This window comes from Capricornis sumatraensis, chromosome 21, assembly GCF_032405125.1.
Source record: "Capricornis sumatraensis isolate serow.1 chromosome 21, serow.2, whole genome shotgun sequence".
Taxonomy (NCBI): domain Eukaryota; kingdom Metazoa; phylum Chordata; class Mammalia; order Artiodactyla; family Bovidae; genus Capricornis; species Capricornis sumatraensis.
This window is the reverse complement of record NC_091089.1, coordinates 52,233,389-52,253,019: the sequence shown is the minus strand read 5'-3', so window position 1 is coordinate 52,253,019 and position 19,631 is coordinate 52,233,389. Positions and strand designations below refer to the sequence as shown.

The 19,631-nt window shown below is 45.7% G+C and overlaps 1 protein-coding gene across 1 annotated transcript in view; it reads left to right on the top strand.

The window, feature by feature from the left end:
- Window positions 1-19,631, top strand: part of MYO5B (myosin VB) — a 197,923-nt gene that overhangs the window by 16,960 nt on the left and 161,332 nt on the right. Inside the window, exon 4 of the mRNA XM_068993666.1 lies at window positions 2,075-2,219. Coding sequence (XP_068849767.1) covers window positions 2,075-2,219 — 145 coding nt within the window. The remainder of the gene's footprint in view (window positions 1-2,074; window positions 2,220-19,631) is intronic.

Here is a 19,631-nt window from a genome sequence, read left to right as displayed (position 1 = left end):
GCGATTCATGGGGTCGCAAAGAGTCGGACACAACTGAGCAACTGAACTGAACTGATAGCACTTAGTACGTGTCTATTTTATGAATTCAGTTTGTGTGTCTGCATGTGTTTCTGTGTACACCCACGCATCTGTGCTTATTCCATGCTCCAGGGTGTTTGAAGAGAGGCCTGACCTGTCCTTCTTTCCTCCATTAGAGCCTAGCAGAGTGCTTGATAAACACAGATACATCTTGTTTTAGTTGAGTGATTGGTTAAGACTCATCCTGTTCATCTTCTCTTCTTTAGTTTTCATGTAAGTGAACAGGGACCTTTAAAACTCATGTCAATATACTGCCCAAGACAATCTACAACCCCTATCAAATTACTAATGGCATTTTTCACAGAACTAGAACAAAAAATCTTAAAATTTGTATGAAGTCACAAAAGACCCAGAATAGCCAAGGCAATCTTAAGAAAGAAAAATGGAGCTGGAGGAGTCAGTCTTTCTGATTTCAGACTATACTACAAAGCTTCAGTCATCAAAACAGTATGGAACTAGCACAAAAATAGAAATATAGATCAATGGAATAGGACAGAAAGCCCAGAAATAAACTCATGCACCTATGGTCAGTTAATCTATGACAAAGGAGACAAGACTACACAATATGGAAAAGCAGTCTCTTCAACAAGGAGTGCCGGAAAAACTGGGAAAGCTACATGTAAAAAAGCAAAAATTAGATTATTCTTTAACACCACACACACAAAAATAAGCTTAAAATGGATTAAAGACCTAAATGTGAGACCAGACATAAAACTCCTAGAGGAAAACATAGGCAGAACACTCTCAGATGTAAATCACAGCTCTTTTTCAATTCATCTCCCAGAATAATGGAAATAAAAACAAAAATAAACAAATGGGACCTACTTAAACTGAAAAAGCTTTTGCATACCAAAGGAAACAGTAAACAAAACAAAAGACAACCCAAAGATTAGGAGAAAATATTTGCCAGTGATGTGACTGACAGGGATTAGTGTCTAAAATTTACAAACAGTTTTTGTTGCTTACCAGCATCAAAACAAACAACCCAATCAACAAATGAAAAGACCTAAATAGACTTTTCTCTAAAGAAGACATACAAATGGCCAAGAAGCACATGAAAAGATGTTCAACAGCGCTAATTATTAGTGAAATGCAAATCAAAACTGTAATGAGATACCACCTCACACCAGCCGGAATGGCGATCATGACAAAAACCCCAAACAATAAATGCTGGAGAGGGTGTGGAGAGAAGGAAACTCTCCTACACTGTTGGTGGGAACGTAAATGGGTACAGCTGCTATGGAGAATAGATGGAGGTTCTTTTTAAGGAACTAAAAACAGAGCTACCATATAACCCTGCAATCCCACTCCCGGGCTTATATCCAGAGGAAAATATGATCGGAAAGGATACATGCATCCCAGTGTCCTTTGCAGCACTGTTTACAGTATTTACGACATGGAAGCAACCTAAATGTCCATCAACAGAGGAAGGAATAAAGAAGAGGTGGTAAGTATATACAACGAAATATTACTCATCCATTTAAAAGAATGAAGTAATGCCATTTGTAGCGACATGAACGGACCTAGAGATGGTCATACTGAGTGAAGAAAGTCAGAGGAGGAGAAATAGCGTATGACATCCCTTATATGTGGAGTCTGAAAAGAAATGATACAAATGAACTTTCAAACCAGAAAGGACTCACAGACTTAGAGAATGAACTTATGGCTGTCAGGATGAAGGATGCAGGGAAGGGATATTTAGGGAATTTGGGATCAACATGTGCACACTGCTACATCTTAAATGGATAACCAGCAAGGACCTACTGAATAGCACATGGAACTTCGCTCAATGTTATGTGGCAGCCTGGTTGGGAGGGGAAGTTGGGGGAGAATGAACACACATATATGCATGGCTGAGTCCCTTTGCGGTTCACATGAATCTATCACAACATTGTTAATCAGCTATACTCTGATACAAAATAAAAAGTTTTTAAAGCAAAGCTCATGTCAGGAGGCTGTCATGCTATCAGAATCTGACCACACTGTCTATTCACAGGTATTGTGCTTGTTGCCATTAATCCTTACGATCAGTTGCCAATCTACGGTCAAGATGTCATCTACGCCTACAGTGGCCAGAACATGGGGGATATGGACCCCCACATCTTTGCTGTGGCAGAGGAAGCCTACAAGCAGATGGCCAGGTAAGAATAACCTTAGCCCAGAAGTCCTCCTGGGTCGTCAGAGGGTGGAAAGGGGAGTGTCCACCTTCTTGGGCTGCTTTTTCTCAGTGGTGATTCTGGGTTTGAAGTGTTTTGGAAACCAAATCAACCTCAGGTTCTTTTCTTAGCCACATTTCCTCAAGTCTTCATCGTGTTCTTATGAACCTGAGCCTAGGCTTGGAGAGCAGTGGCTCCTTAGACTCTGATGAGCAGCGCAGTTAATGCCTTGTGTCTTGTCTCTCCTTGACTTCCTTTTGGCCGTCTCGCCTCTTCTCCAGGTGTGATGAATCCGTTTTATACCATCACCATTCATTTTACAGATCTCACTGAAGGCTCTGTTTTGAAAGAACCAAGACTCCGACAACTTCTTAAAATGCCAGGCATTTGGGGCAGAAATAGAAGCTTCAAATTAGCAGTCATGCGTAGTGGTTTCAGATTTTTAGCCTGAAAGTGGTGTTCTGTTTAGGCACTTAAGCGGATCTCATTTTGCTCTTCTTTTTCTAACTCAGAGAGATAGGTACAGGTCTGTTTCATCAGAAAGTAGGCTAGGTGAGCGTATTAGTCAGGGTTCGAGTGTGTGTGTGTGTGTAAAGAGAGAGGTTTTTATTTTAAGAAATTGGCTCGTGCAGCTGTTGGTGGTTGGCATGTCCAAAATCTGCAGGATTAGTCTGGCAGATTGGAGATCCAGGGAAAAGATGATACATGATTTTGAGTCTGAAGGCAGTCTACTGGCAGAATTCTGTTTGGTGGGGATGTCAGAGTTTTTTCTCTTACGACCTTGAACTGATTGGATGAGGTCTACCCACATTATGAAGAGTGATCTACTTTTCTCAATGTCTACTGATGTAAATGTTAATTTCATCTCAAAAGAAAAAACAAAAACAAAATATCTTTATAGCAGTATCCAGACTAGTGTTTGGCCAAATGTCTGGAAACTGTGGCCTAGCCAAGCTGACACAAACTTGACCTCCATGCTGCTGTTCTTGAACTGTCAAGGTATAGCATAGGGAAAGAGAGTTTTACCAACGTTTTGGTGGAAATGCATTTTCCAGTTAACAGGAAAATGCTGGATCCTTTGAGCTCAGTTTTTCTTGTCCCCTCTAGAGAACATCTTACAGCGCTAGCAGGAAAAGCAGGAGTGCTTTGTGGGGAGCAGGGCTGCGTAGAGAGGAGCAGGCGAGAGTCCCATTTAAGATGGTCTGTGCTGCCGTGGATGTCAGAGTACAGTTTTCAGCCCAGTGAAAGTTTCCATGGGGAAAAGCTGTTCTGTAAGCTTCCTTCCTAGTTTATAATGTGGATCGGGACGTAAGAGATCTGCTTCCTCATAGAAACACAATGACCATATTCAATATAAGCAGTGATCAGAGAAAAGAACAATATAATAAGTAGAATTATCTACAGCTGTTTCATGTCTGGAGTTAAAATGGTCATGACCTTTGACCCCTCTAATGTCATAAAAAGGCCACATACTAAGTTCTGGGCGTGAGCAGGAGTCACTTCGCTTGATAAGCCGTCGAGGCACACTCTGCAGACTGAAGTGTGGCTCAGGGTTGTGTCACGTGCGGGGAAGAGTGAGGGGTGGTGTGACGCAGTGCGTGGCCCCACTCAAGTGTGTGCACAGTGGAGGGGACCTGGGGTCTGGACAGGCTTTGGTGTCTTGGGAGAAGCACTTATGCTGAGTGCTCATTTGCTTCACGTGAAGAAGACTATCCTCACTCATTACAGACGGTTTCCTATGCTTCTAAAGTGGAAGGTGACTGTGGCCTGGTTCTGACCACTCCTACCATGCTATAGGTTCCGCCAGCTCCCTGAGACTTGTCCTCTCGTGGATGTCCTTGATACTGGTTTTCATCCCATTTTGCTCTCCTAGCTAGTTGCACTTAGATGTATCAGAAGTTGGTTTTTCTTTAATTTTTAATTGGAGGATGATTACATGGTTTCTGCCATACAGCTTTTCTTTTTCAGACTTCTTGAGGCTCCCCTACAGCTTTGAGAACCCTCTGGCCTCCAGCTTATAGATCCTCTTGACTGAATGCCTCCATTCTTCCTTTCTGCGCTGAAGCTGTCCACACGGTTATTCTATTCACCAAGGTGGTGGTGATACGATCTTGCTGAGGGGAGTGCATTTGATGATTAGGGGGTTTGGATGTTAAAGTTGGACAAAAAATTGCTTCATTAAGGGTTTTCTTTAAGGTCTTAAGGTTTATAATCGTTCTAGCCACCGAGTCCCAGGGTGTAGAAAATAATGCTGCTGAAATTCTTGTGCAATTTTTGCTCATGAACGTGCATAAGAAGTATAAGGCCAGCACCTGTGGCTCAGGGGAGAGAGCTATTTTTGAATAAGTTCCGTTGTCAGCAGCTCAGGGTTTCTGCTATTGATTCGAGGGGCATTTTAGAAGCCCCAGCAGAATCTTTGCAGGGAAAGAGGGAGACTCACTGGTCTGATGCAGGGATGGTTTTTGCTGTATTTTTGTTCTGGGCCTTCACTGTCAACTTTGAATACTAAACACACTCGTTTTACAATTCGTCTGCCAACTGTGTGGTGTGCTTCCTGACTCATCAGTAAGTTGCTGAAGTGATTGTTATGTGGACCAAGTCACCGTGGTCTAACACAGTGTGCTTTGAATCTGAGCCTCCACAACAGCTGGGTGATTAAGGGTACAAGAAGCTAACGTTAACAACTCCCAGCCCGCGGTGACGGTGACTCAGTTGGCCTTGGACTCAGCAATTCTTTCTCTTGATTCACTGTGGACTGGATTTTCCTTCTTGACGTGGTTCACTCTGGGTCTCTCCAACTCGGCGATGCTTTGAGCATCTGAGGGAAGTCTGTCAAAGCTCTAAGGGATAAATCCAGACCTTCGTCCCCATCCTGAGAGTTCCTGCAGAGTCTTGTGCTGAAAAGGATGAGGAGACACAATAATAAGATGATTGGTTCACCATCCCTGTCCTTGTTGACCTCAGACTAGGCTTGAGAGTACAAGGAGACTCCCAGTGAATAAAAAGGCGCAAGTAGCATGAAACATCAAACTCGTGCATTCTGCCTTCTATGTAAGAACCTGTAGTTCCCCGTGAGAAGTGGACGGACCATTACTTTATTTCTGCTCCTCCCTTGTTCATAACCCCAAATGCTCTTTGTCTCACTTTTGCCTCCCCTGATTCTAGCCTCAGCTCCTGGATTAAATCGTATCAGCAAACCTTTGTAAAGTATCAGTGATTTGACAGGCTCCTTCCTAAGTGGAAACTGAGAAATGTGAGACCTCTCCCACTTCTTGAGGTGCCCACAGTCTTTTTGGAGAGAGAGGACACAGTAGACCAAAAAGCCTGTAACTGCAGGAAGTGTAAACCGAAGTCACGCTCAGGGTCGTTTGAGTTGAGTTTGGGGATGATCGTCACATCTGGTCCAAGAAACTGTAGCCTTGAAGCTGGGTCTTGATGAATTGGTCGGGTATGTAGGGTGAGATGCAGACCTCTAGGTGGGTGGAATAGAGTGATCGTTCCCCCGACAGTGCAGCATCAAAAAGCACAAAACTATAAAACCAGAGCACATGGTCACAAAGCCATAGCCACGTGTGCTTCACACCCCTTAGGATGTTTGTAGTCGAAGGCTTCCCAGGTGTTGGCAAGGATGTGGAGACGTTAGAATCCTGATACACGGCTAGTGGGAATGTAAGATGGTGCAGCTGCTTTGCAAAATAGTCTGGCAGTTCTTCAAAAGTTTGACAGTGTTCTCACATGACTCAGCCATTCTGTTCTTAGATATGAAAACACATTCTAAGAGAAATGAAAACATATTCACACAGAAACTTACCCAGAGACATTCATATTTAATAGAATGTTCCCATAGAATTGTTCACAGTAGCTGAAAGGTAGAAGGAAAAAAACCTAAAAAATCCATCAACCAACCAATTGGTAAATAAACTATGGTTATATCCATACAGTGGAATATGGCACATAGAAAGGAACAAGATATGGTACTCGGTGCCACAGGGATGAACCTTGAAAATGTGCTCAGTGAAAGAAGCCAGACATGAAAGAACAGGGTGTGTGAGTCCACTTATATGACGTGCCCAGAATGGACAAATATATAGAGAGAGGTGGATTAGTGTTTGCCCAGACCTGGAGGTTTGAGGGGGAATGGGAAGTGATTGCTGATCAGTATTTTTTTTGGTTTTGTTTTTAGTGGTGGTGGGGGCTGGTGATGAAAATTTTCTGTAATTGATTGCGTGGATGGATGCACAGCTCCACAAATGCGCTGAAACCCATTGAATTGTGTACTTTAAATGGGTGAATGTGTGTTCTGTGAATTATATCTCAAAAAAGCTATTTTTCACAAAAGGCATGGGCAGGGGACAGTGCCCAGGAAAGCTTAGCCTATGTGATAAGTGGGTCTGGGGTTGGTGTGGACTATACAGTTAGAGGCAGTGTGACCGGACTGGGGAGGAACCTGAAAGCTGGGGTGAACTTTGGCAGAAAAGTGTGTTCTGCTAACAGAGGGTACAGAGATGGTCAGTTGAGTTTAGGAAACCCTGGATTAAAAGTGAAACATCTGCCTTCAAGGCAGGGGCTTTCAGAGCAGCTATGTTGATGTGCTTTCTGAGTCTCCAAGATGGAGATGCTTTTTGCTGGGTTTGCAAATCATATTTAGACACAAAACTGTTTTCAAAGATTATCTCAAGGACTCTTTGGGAAATGCTGGCTTCAAGCAATGGAGACATTCTAGAGCTTGTTAGATAAAGAGATAATATGACACCAGGAATATTCAAAGAGCGATGTTTCTCTTATGGGCCCTATTTCAAAATCTCTTCCTTCTTTCCCTGTTCTGATACCATTTCCAAGGATGAGAACCCCTTCTTGTGAGGAGCTTAGATTCTTGCAGAAATGCCTTGCCTATTTAAATGACCTCTGCGTAATGAACGGCAGTAGATGGTGAAGCTGGAATTCAGACCCAGTCTGTGTGCCCCGAAGCCCTTTGTACCAGTGGAGAAGCGGTACTCCCTCCATCAGCGGGGCCTGTGACTGGCCCCGGGTAGTCTTCCCAGAGCAGAGCAGGCTGTGGTCCTCGGGGCCATGAGGGCTGAGGGACAGACCTTTTCCCTCGCGGTTTCGAGCGAGATGAGAGTCTCGGTGTATTTTCTAGCTCTGCTAGTGGGGCCGGGCCCTCTTACTCCGCTGCCCAGGTCTGATCCTTCTCTTGAGGTTTTGTGTTCTTTTCTGAAAGAAACTAGGGACATTGGGAAGCAAATTCATTTGCTCATAGAGCTCACATGGGTCCATCTGGTTCTGCTATGCTGCAGGCTATGACTAATAGTGGAAGATGGAATGGGATGCTCCTGGGGTCCTGGAAGGGGACATGCCACCCGGTACACCTGGGGTAGCCAATGGATAACCCCTCACCCCACCATGGGAGCGCTCCCAGAAAAGTCCTGACTGTGGAAATGTGCTGCAGAAGGGAGAGGACACTGTGCATTTTCCATCTTCTGAGGTCCAAAAAAAAAAAAACAACAGAACTGATGGCTTAATCTTCCTGATCATTAAGGTGGAATGCTCTGGGACACCCGAGAATGGACTCAGGACACTTCAGGATCTCTTTTGGGCTGCAGACTTTGTGGAATTTGGATCTTTGGGGGAATAATTTTTAAAAGGAACTGCACACAGGTGACCTAAATTCACACTTTGCTTTGAGATCCAGTTTGAAGTAGGATGATGTCAGTTTATTCCTTCCTCTTTGATATAAGGGGGTTTATTATTCTGGGCTGTATAGTTTGGAGAAGTTTGGAATGTCGAGTACTTCCTGATCAAGCTTCGTGTTTTCAGTGATGAGAGCCAGGTTTCATTTCTCTGTAAGGTGTTTGCTGTACCGGAGTGTCCGGGGTCTGTCCCTGGTGACGTGTCTCCCACCTTCTGTGTATCCACACACAGACCCTTTGGGCCTGAAGTTCTCGGCGTCTTCACTCTTTAAGGAGAATAGTGGCCCCGCCGCAGAGACTTGGACCTGTGAGAGGTCATGAGGAACCTTTAAAGTCGTTGAACACTATAAAAATTGGAGGTGTAGCAGTCTGCATGAGAGAGGAGTTTGGGGGAGAATGGATACACGTATACGTATGGCTGAGCCCCTTTGCCGTCCACCGGCAACCTTCACAGCATTGTTAATCAGCTATGCCCCAGTAAAAAAATAAAACATTAAAAATACAAGGGTGCTGATATTAAAGCCGACAGACAACTTCCTCGGCTGCTGGTAAATACAGCGAGCGACAGTATTGCTGGGGAGGTCAGCAATTAGGGAACAATGACTTGCTGGATTTTTACAGTAAAGTCTTGAAACCATGATTTCATTCAGCCCTGACTTTCGGGTGCAGTTTTGCTTTCCTTCCCATTCATTTTTATTTCAAGTCAGGACTCGTCAGGATTAGGTTGCTTTAGGACAAGGTATAGGAGATGTTCGAGATGACTGAACACAGGAGTGACTTCCATGCTCCTGCCTGGTGCTATTGCTGATTTCTAGAACTTGCCCTGCCTGAGTCGTTCCCTCTATTGAGATTCTTCCCGGAGTGCTGTCTTCCCTGGGCTCTTCCCCGTACCTACTCTTCCCTACTCCCCTCACCTCCTCTCCTTGCCCTCCCGCCCCACCACGCCTGGACACATTCCTGTCCCTTCCCATGGTCCCTGGCACTACGGTCCATAGCATTTTTTCGATCCTTTATAATCTCTTAGATTGTATAGTTTCCTATATTTCTGCCTATCCCGTTTAAAATTCTAGTTATGTATTTCAGACTTAAATATAGCGGAAAGTTCAGTGTGCAGTGCATATGGCTAATTATAACATCCATATGTTAAAAGCAATGGATAGTAAATGTATACTGTCATCTCCTTTTAAAACTGGGAATTTCAGGAAGACTGGAACTGGGAATTTCCCTGGCAGTCCAGCGGTCAGGACCTCGCCTTCCCGTGCAGGGCGTGCGGGTTCAATCCCTGGTCGGGGCATAAGGGCCCACATGCCTCCTGTCAACAAACCAAAACGTAAACAGAAGCAGTATGGTAACAGATTTAATAAAGACTAAAAATGGCCCACTTCCAAAAAAGTTTTTTTTAAAAGAATAGGACAGGACCATTTCCTTTGTCTAACTTCCGTGACACTGCAGGGGTCATGAATGTTACTAATAGTTAAGTCTCAAATCAAAAATCCTAGAGCTGAAAGGTAAGTTACTAGTAGTCACTTTTTACCTTACCTGGGGAATATGGCACGGTGGAAGGAGAGGGTCTGCGGTCGTCTGACTGTTGTTCAGTTGCCCGGTTGTGTCCAACTCTGTGACCTCATGGACTGCAGCATCCCAGGCCTCCCTGTCCCTCACCATCTCCCGGAGTTTGCCCAAGTTCGTGTCCATTGCATCGCTGATGCCATCTAACCATCTCATCTTCTGACGCCCTCTTCTGCCTTCAATCTTTCCCAGCATCAGGTAGGAATTGGCTAAGACACAGGGATGCGGGAGACCACATCCCGGCAACTAGTCCTTTGGGTGCTGCTTGACCACTCCCAGTCCAGGTGGCTCTGTCTCTCGAGAAATGTGTTCCATTTCTAACGGTTCCCACTGTCGGAATCGTGCCATCACACCGCACTCTGCTGCTCTCTGATTGCCGTCGCCCAGGGGGTCTGAGGGGTTCCCTGGTGGCTCAGATGGTAGAATCTGCTTGCTGTGTGGGAGACCTGGGTTCGATCCCTGAGTTTGGAACATACCCTGGAGAAGGGAATAGCAACCCACTCCAGTATTCTTGCCTGGAGAATCCCATGGACAGAGGAGCCTGGTGGGCTACATACAGTCCATGGGGTTGCAAAGAGTCGGACAGAGGGGTCTGACCTCTGCCCTGTGTGGCTGTACAGGATAGCCAGCATTTTCCTACCCTTGGCAGCCCCTCCCCCACTCTGGCTGAGCATCCTGGCTCCCACGGCCCTTCCTTCTTAGCATGGCCTTTAGCCCCTCTCCTGCTGTGGGTCACCCTGGACACCTTCGGTCTTTCTGTCTGATATCTGTGGTCTCTGAACATGATCTGCTAGGTGAGCAGTCTTCCTCGCATGGAATTTCTGTTACAGAGCCTACAATCGCACCAAGTTGGCAGGCATTTCATGTCGCAGATTTTTACTAAGTTTGCAAGCTGTTAAATTCCTATTTCTCCCCCCCACCCCCGTCCACAGATGCACAAGAATTATTTTATTACCACTGTAATGATTTAATTGTCTGGCAATAAGCTACGCCTATTGAAAGTAAAGTCACACATTAAATTACATGTACACTTATACCGATTTTGATATATGCGTACATCCACAAAACCATCACCATGACCCAGATAATGAACATTTCCTTAACTTCCAAAAGTCTCCTTGGAAAAGGAAAGCTTTTTCCACCGCTGCACTGCTGGCCATCAGTAGTCACTAATCTACTTTCTGTCACTATAAACAGAAACTTCCTTTAAGATATGTCGCCCTCATTCTGTACTTGCACAATTGATTTTTCTATGTTCTGAGCAGGATTCATAGTTACCTGTATTAAATTTGACCTTTTGTGCCCGTGCTTCGTTATTCCAGGGTATCTCTTTGACTCCTGATTTTTGCATTTGACATATTAGGTCTCCCTGGCTTGGCGCACGTGCAAATTTAACAAATCTTTTGTTTCTGTCCTTATCTATTGATGAGGAGGTATTAATCTGGCTGAATTCCTGTAACTTCCTGGGAGCAGTCCTTTTACTAACAACTGATCATTTGAGCTATTAAACCTAAAAATTAAGTCAAGTCCTTACCTGTATTTTAAATCGGATTAAAAGCTGTGCCCACTGGGTTGGTCAGATGTGATTTTTCTGGGTGAGGCGGGCTCGTGAGTGAGGAGGTGGGCCAAGGAGACCCTAGTGAGCACCCCCAGCCTCACCGCTTCCTGCCCGTGTTTCACCTGGTTGTGCTCTTTGATCTGAGGCGCCTCCTCCATTTGCTCAGCTGCAGCAGGAGGATGCGTGTGTGTCCTTCCGTCCTCAGGTTATTGTAAGAAGTAGCCGGCGCTCCTCACAAGTGAGCCTGGGCCATGACTGAGCGCCGGGTGGGGCCCAGCGGACGCCCCTGCGCCCACCCCCCGGGTCCTGCTTATGACACAGCCTGGTCCCGCTGTCAGAGTCACGCTCGTCCCCACACACCAGCTGCTTTCGGAACTCACAGTGGTGCTGACATGTGAATAAGATTTCGTTTTACAGGGTGTCTGAAATAATTTTCAGTTGAAGAAGCTAATAAAATGTGAAGCCTAGCAGGATGAAATGGCATTTCTATTTACATCGTGATAATGTCTTTCACGCCATGTTAGCCACTCTTTCTCTTTTAGCTGCATAGTTTTATGTTTATATCCCGAAAGACAGAGTGTCTATGGATGTCACCTGCTAATGTGTACATGTTTAGTAGGAAAGGAAGATGCCAAGAGGCGAGGCGGCTCAGCTTCCAGGGACAGGACCATCTGGGTTCTCAGAATGCAGGAGCTGTGGGACCTTGGCAAGCCACTTAATCTCACTTTACACCAGTGCCCGCGTCTTTAAAACAGGGATGCATATTGTGGCAAAATCATCAGGTTGCCAGAATTAAATGAATTGATAAGTGAAGACTACTTAGAATGATTTCTGGAACAGAGTGAATGCTCTGATCAAATAAGTGTTTGATCTAGTGATGGTGGTAGTGATAGCCTGGTGATAATACTGATGAGTCAACAGTAAGTAATGTCATTATCATTTCATAGCATCCAAAGGAAGGAAGTGCTGGGAGGAGACATTAGTGCTGAGCAGGATTTCCTTTATATGTCAGCCAGAAGACAGGTGGTCCTTCAGGGCCAAGGGAATAGCAGAAGGCTGGCCATTTTGTGTGATTAATAATGTTCTTTTGGCCTTTTTTATAGGCTTATGTGTGAAATTAGAATTATGGAAGTTTAATAGGTGGTTGCCAATCTGTCTAGAGGAAATGCAGCATCAATTGCACAATGTCTAAAGCTGTCTTTTGTCATATGCAGGAAGCCAACAGCTTTGAGTTTTGAACTTAGAGTGAAGTTAAACTGTTACTGACTCAGCCACCCCTAGAATAGTGTTAGAATGTGGACACCACTGCCCTTCGGTGATGGCATCTGTAAGCTTGTGTGTATGTGCGCTAAGTCCTTTGAGTTGTGGCCAACTCTTTGCAACCCCATGGGCTATACTCCGCCAGGCTCCTCTGTCCATGGGATTCTCCAGGCAAGAATACTATCCGTCAGTCAGTTCAGTCGCTTAGTCGTGTCCAGCTGTTTGCGACCCCATGAATCGCGGCACACCAGGCTTCCCTGTCCATCACCATCTCCCAGAGTTCACTCAAACTCACGTCCATCGAGTCAGTGATGCCATCCAGCCATCTCATCCTCTGTCGTCCCCTTCTCCTCCTGCCCCCAATCCCTCCCAGCATCAGGGTAATGAGTCAACTCTTCGCATGAGGTGGCCAAAGTATTGGAGTTTCAGCTTTAGCATCAGTCCTTCCAAGGAACACCCAGGACTGATCTCCTTTAGAATGGACTGGTTGGATCTCCTTGCAGTCCAAGGGACTTTCAAGAGTCTTCTCCAACACCACAGTTCAAAACCATCAATTCTTCGGCATTCAGCTTTCTTCACAGTCCAACTCTCACATCCATACGTGACCACTGGAAAAACCATAGCCTTGACTAGACAGACCTTAGTTGGCAAAGTATTGTCCCTGCTTTTTAATATGCTGTCTAGGTTGGTCATAACTTTTCTTCCAAGGAGTAAGCGTCTTTTAATTTCATGGCTGCAATCACCATCTGCAGTGATTTTTGGAGCCCCCCAAAAATGAAGTCTGACTCTGTTTCCCCATCTATTTCCCATGAAGTGATGGGACCAGATGCCATGATCTTCGTTTTCTGAATGTTGAGCTTTAAGCCAATTTTTTCACTCTCCTCTTTCACTTTCACAAGAGGCTTTTTAGTTCCTCTTCACTTTCTGCCATAAGGGTGGTGTCAGCTGCATATCTGAGGTGATTGATATTTCTCCCGGCAATCTTGATTCCAGCTTGTGCTTCTTCCAGCCCTGGGTTGCTATTTCCTCCTGCAGGTGATCTTCCCAAGCCAAGGATCAAACCTGGGTCTTTTGCATTGCAAGTGGGTTCTTTACCATCTGAGCCACAGGGAAGCCCCTGTGACCATCTAGAGGGGTGAAATGGGGAGGGAGGTGGGAGGGAGGGTCAAGAGGGAGAGGACATGCCTATGCCTGTCACTGACTCATGCTGATGTGTGGCAGAAACCAACGCAATGTTGTAAAGCAATGATCTTCCAATTAAAAATAAGTAAGTTTAAATTTTAAAAAAGAGCGCTGCTCTCTTAGTAGCTCTCTGATTACATTAGAACACGGGTTCCAGGGTGACAACGGACAGTGTTTTGTCTCGAAAAAGAAGAAAGCCTTGGGGAGGTCCTTTATAAAGGAGAGCAGTTGTCAGAACTGAATCCTAGCACCGTCCTTGCCCATGGAAGGAATGTGCAGAGGCTCCCTCAGGGGCTTCATTTCAGAGGCACAGAGGAAATCTACCCACCCCCTGCCCCAACACACACACACCTGCTTTACTGAATCAGAAGTTCATGGGTGAAACCAAAGTATCTTTTTAAACTCTACAACTGATTCAGAAACTCTCGTCTTTGGACACCTGTTTGGGGAACTTTTGAAATAGATGAGTCTCTCTGATCTGGGGGATACAGAACTGGTGCCCACAAAAAGAATCCATGTCACTGGTGTTAAGAGTCTCCTCAGTCTTTAAGCTCTGCCTGGTTGCTTTCAGCATCTCAATAGGAATTAAGAATCTGAGAGTAGACTTCGATCAAGGGAAGAAGTTACGGAATTTGAAAGCTTGGTAGAACTGGGGAGAGAAGTCTTTGGATCCTCCAAATTTAGCAGATGCCTAGCTTTCTGCAGTGACTCTCAACCCTGCCTGCACAGGAGAATTACCTGGAAGGTTCTAAACTACCCGTGCCCAGGCCTCACCCCTAGAGGTCAGGTTAATCACGTGGTGCTCAGATTGCTATAAACACTCCCAGATGCTATCTTAGTGAAGCTGGGTTAAGAACTTTGTTGAAACCACCTGTGTAACGTAGGTGCCCCACCTGGTCTTTGTCACCAGCAGAGTTTCAGGGCGTGAGGGGACGCTTTTGTGCCTGGGGAGCATTGTAGAAAGTGCGCAGGGTATGCAGCATGTCCAAGAGAAAGCCCTGCGTTAGTGTCCTTTAGAATCAGTGGACAGATTTAAAAGCAAATGCTTTTTGAGTCTGCCTGGCTCCTGCCCCAATCATAGATCAATGATTTTGGAAGCCAGAGGAGGGGCACCTACAGCCAAAACATGTTGGAAATTAATTCAGTCCTCTGTATTCCCAGAACTAGAGAACAAAATGCCTCATGAGTAATGACCTGCTTTAAAGAGTTATCCCTTTTGGTTGAAAAGGGAGTTAACCTTCTTCTGAAGAGCAAGTACCAGAGTATTTAGAAGTATGGGGTGTCTTTTTAGAAAATGCCTTGGACCTAGTAGCAGAGTGATGAAGAGCCAGGGGGACATCCTAGTATCCAGCACTTGCTAATTAGTTATCCTTAGAGGCTAACAGGACTTTACCCCAACCCTGTGCTTACGGAGAGGTTGCTGGGGACATCTTAATAAATGCAGGTGTGTGGACTATGTGGTGTCTAGCTGCATTTAGCTTAAACGTGTAGTACCAGCCTTCAGCTAAGATATCGGGGATCAATAAACACTCACTCCAGTTGGTTCTGCTTCCCCACTGGGTCGTTGGGCTCCTAGAGTTTTGTTCCATTTGTCGTTGCACATATTGATCCATCATAATTGCCTGGTGTGTAGGAACTCTAGCTCAGCAACCCAAGGCAGAGATTTGTCTTCCCAGCCGTATGAGGTTGTCATTTCTACAGTGCCGTTCACTTTGCTTGCTTGTATTTGTAGATTCTGTTATTTTGCAGAGTATATGTTCATGAAACGCACAGAATTTTTAAGAGTTATGCACTTGGAGTTGGAAAGCTTTTGAGGTCATATTGTCTAGGACAGGAGTTCCTTTTCAGCATCATCAGTATTGTGGTACTTAGTCTTTCTGGAAAGTTCTAGACCCCCTCATTCCACTGTTTGAAACTTAGGGGTGAGCAGATATCTTACTGTCACTTCCTCCCACCCTGGACAGTTCCTGCCTGTCTTCTGGGGTAGCCAGCAGAGCAGATTGGTCTGGGAATGTATGTACCTTTAGTCTTTTCTTCACTAAGCAAGACTCTTTCTGGTCTGGTTAGCATTCCTCATGTTCAGAATCCTATTTGATTGCCTTTGAATACATTCCAGTCTTTCACTATACCTCATGAAATGTGGCATCTGTGATTAAGCCAAGAGTGCAGATCTAGGCTGACCGGAGGAGAAGGTGGTGGCCGTCTCCTACTATCCTGGGACATAAATACTTAGGTGCTGCATTAATGGAAGTTTATTAATAGTTTCTTGCTGTGATGATTGACAATGAGTCAACCAAAATCGTCCAGTGCTTCCCATCCACACCGTGGTTCTGGATGATGATCACACTTTGGTACCAACCATTGTGAGGTCTGTTGTGGACCTGCCGTGGTTGTAGACCCTGTCCAGATCACATTGCTAAGTGGCACTGTCCATTTAAGCATAGAGGTTACCAGAAGCCTCTCCTGGTTCCCCTCACTTCACAACTCGAGTTCTCTTTGTCTATGACTTAACAGTGAAACCAATGTTCACTTTCCCCTAAGCCTGGCTCTTGATTTCAAGAGTAGAAATTTAACAAAATTCTAATTAATTTCTCACAATAGCAGGCAGAATTCCAAGACAATCACCATGCTAGGTACTCAAAAATCATGTTCAGACAGTCAGAAGGTGAACTTTGGCACTTTCCCTTTGTATTTAGTACATGTTAGTGGAGCAGTCGTGTCCAGCTCTTTGTGACCCCATGACTGTAGGCTGCCAGGGTCCTCTGTCCATGGAATTCTTCAGGCAAGCATACTGGAGTGGGTTGTCATTCCCTTCTCCAGGGGATCCTTCCAACAGGGATTGAACCCAGGTCTCCCGCATTGCAGGTGGATTCTTTACTGTCTGAACCACCAGGAAACCCTTTGTCTTTGCCTTCCTGTTGTAACAATCCTAATCATTTGGATACAAATGAATGCCTTGATTTGAGGCAGGAGAATGCTATGTAAAGGAATGTAAAAGAGGAAAGTACATTAGTGTGTCTCAAAACTCTTTCCCTACTTTGTTGATGTGCATGACAACATAGAATGTTCTTTAAGATCATAAATGAGGTATGAGCAGTACTTTATTGTTATTGCGGCACTAACTCAATTGTATAGGTTTGTCAGGGTAACCACGGAAGTCACGCATCTTGCCTAAGGCACGTAGCTGGCAGTTAGCAGGGTTGATGGGACCCTGGGCCCCCTAATTCCCAACTCCATGCTCTTGGCCACTCTGGTCTCCTGCCTCCCTGGAAAAGATGTTTCCTGGGTTTCTGGCTTGGGAAACTGGGTAGATAGAAGTTATACTTACTGAGACCAGAAAGATAGGGGAAGGGTATAGGAGGTGCTTTTTATTTGGGAGTTGTCTCACTCATGATCCCCCACCCCTGATATCCAAATAAAGCTATCTAGTGGTTGAGTCTGTGACAGAATTGAGAAAGGTCTTGGCCTATAGGTGGGGCTTAAAGCCTAGGGAATGGATGATGTCATCCTGGGAGAGACTGTTGAGACAAGTTCCCAAAATCTAATCCCAAGGAAACTGGGCATTTGGAGATCTGGTGGAGGAAGAAGAACCTAAAGGAGGTGATGATCACCCCTTAAAGGTGATGGGGTTCATGCCTTCTTCTTAGGAGCAGTTGGAAATGTAGGTACGAGTCTTGTTAGGCACAAACGGGGTGGAAGTGTGGAGCCCACTGATTGGGCAGTGCACTGATGGTGTTACTGCCTTGACCGGATGTGCCTTAGGAACCGGGAGCAGCCTGCAATGGGCCTGGCAGTCCTGTGCAGCCAAGAACTGCCTCCCATCCTGCCTTCCATTGCTCTGCCCCAAATGCTCAACATGATCCTTCACATCCTTTGTACCCCTCATGTTTATCCCACCCTTGGTTCTCAGGTGTCTTTGATCTCCCTTACTTCATGGCTCCCCACTGAAACTCAAGGAGCGTGGAAAGGTGGGCTGTTGAGACCTGAGGCTCTGAGGGGCTTGACCAACATCCCCAAGCTCGTGAGAGGCAGAACCGGTGCTGGAATTCCTTCTGCTGCTGCAGGGCCCCTGCTGTTTTGCCCCCTTCGGTGTGTCTGTATGGCTGAATCTGGAGAACCTGGGTTTGTAGCAGAATGCCCGCAGCGGGGCTGGGCCTGCGCTAATGAATTTGCTCCATCCGATGGGAAGTTTTCATGGCTGCTGCGTGCTGGTGTCTGCTGGGAGGCTGTGTGAGCTGCCCTGTTGGACGCCTGACTCTTTTCTGTGGATGACCATAGAGCAGCAGATAATTCATCCTTGGTGGATGCCCATATATGTACTCTAGAGTGCAGAGCCCGCAGTGGGTCTCAAGCAAATACTGTCTTTGCTTTTCCCCTGTTCTTATCATGTCTCTGCACATTTGATGTACCCCATCTCTGTGTATGTGGGCAACTTCTGGGTGAACCTAAAGAATGCTCTGGGTACCAAAGTGTCTGCCCTGGAGATGTCTGCAGCCCTTTAAATTCTCAGAGCAGATGAGTAACTATTTAATATTAACTAGATGGCTGACCAGAATTCTCCTGCATAAAAATATCTGTCTCCTTGGCATATCACTTTATTTAAAGTGTTACTCTATTTCTCAGCTATGACTCAAAAAAACTATTAAAATACATGTGTTATCTGAAAGAGAAAATGTCCTGTATGTCACAACTTTCAAATATACCTCGAGTCTAATGCCTTCCATTTCTACCACCACGGCTGAGTTTAGGGTCTCACCTTCCATTTGAGTTACTGCTGCGGCCTCTGAAGGGGCCTCAGTCTTGCCTGTGTTTCTTTTTTTACCTCCCAAGTCCACCCTCTATGCTGCAGGGGAGGAAGAAGTGTTAGCACATGTTTCTTTTCATGTTAATGGTTTCAGAATGTTAAAATGCTGATGGGAAGGAACTAGCTGGGGGAGAGAGGTTGACAGTTGGGAGGAGTTGGCGAGACAGAGAAAGGGGATAACTGGTAGTGGAATCCCAGACTCTACCAGCTTTGGTGGGATCCAGGGCCAAGACACTGAAATTAGCTCTGAAAAGGTGGTGGTGGTGGTTGTTCAGTCACTTAATCATGTCCAACTCGCATGCCAGGCTCCCCTGCCCTTCATGTCTCCCAGAGTTTACTCAAACTCACATCCATTGAGTCGATGAAGCCATCCAACCATCTTGTCCTCTTTCACCTCCTTCTCTTCCTGCCCTCAATCTCTCCTGGCATCAGGGTCTTTTCCAGTGAGTTGGCTCTTTGCATCAGGTAGCCCAAGTATTGGAGCTTCAGCTAGTATCAGCATCAGTCCTTCCAATGAATATTGGAAGACATGGGGGTGGGATCCAGAGCCAAGATGCTGACATTTACCTCCAAGAAAGTAGGATTCTCCAGTTGTTGGAGAAAAAGGAGAGATAAGCTGGGTGCTGATGCTGTAGGAAGATTGATAGACATGGTGTCAGGAAGTTGAACTGTTCCAGGCTTTTTCCTCTCAATTCCTGTTATCTTAGCACATGGTAGGTACTGACATTTTGGACGAATCACTTGTGGACTTTAATGTCTCTCATAATGGAGATGTGCCCAGGGAATCCCCAGATAGGAATAAGTCACATGTACTCAGGGAAAAGAAAGCTTGAACCTGAACCTGGTGTGTGTGCTGTGAGCTTACTGATGCACAGTCGGGTGAGCAGCCAGATGAGGTGCCTGAACCTCTGGGGGGACAGATGCTAAGGCGGCGGCGATGGCACTGCAGCATTTCCAGGGAGCCTGCGGCGGGTGCCCTTGGTGAGCAGGAGTATGGCGTTGGAGGCGCAGTGGATCTGGCACCTCTGCTTGGTTGGTGGCTATAGTCTCTCCCCCAGGTCCCCTTGCACTTGTCACAGGTGGGATAGAGAGAGAATCAGATTTTGACAGCTGCATGCATGCTTAAGATATTTTTCTGTCTAACCTGTTTATTTTACAGAAGATGAAATGGAGTGTCAAGGAGGAGAGGAGACTGGCTGGGCCCTGTCCTGAATTTGTGCTGGGGCCCCAGGGTACTAGACCCCAAGGCCAGTGCTCCTTTTAGCCTTCAGTGGAAGGGCCAGCTTCCCGGGCCATAGTCAGACCTATAGATCTTCCTGCGCACGCGTGTGTGT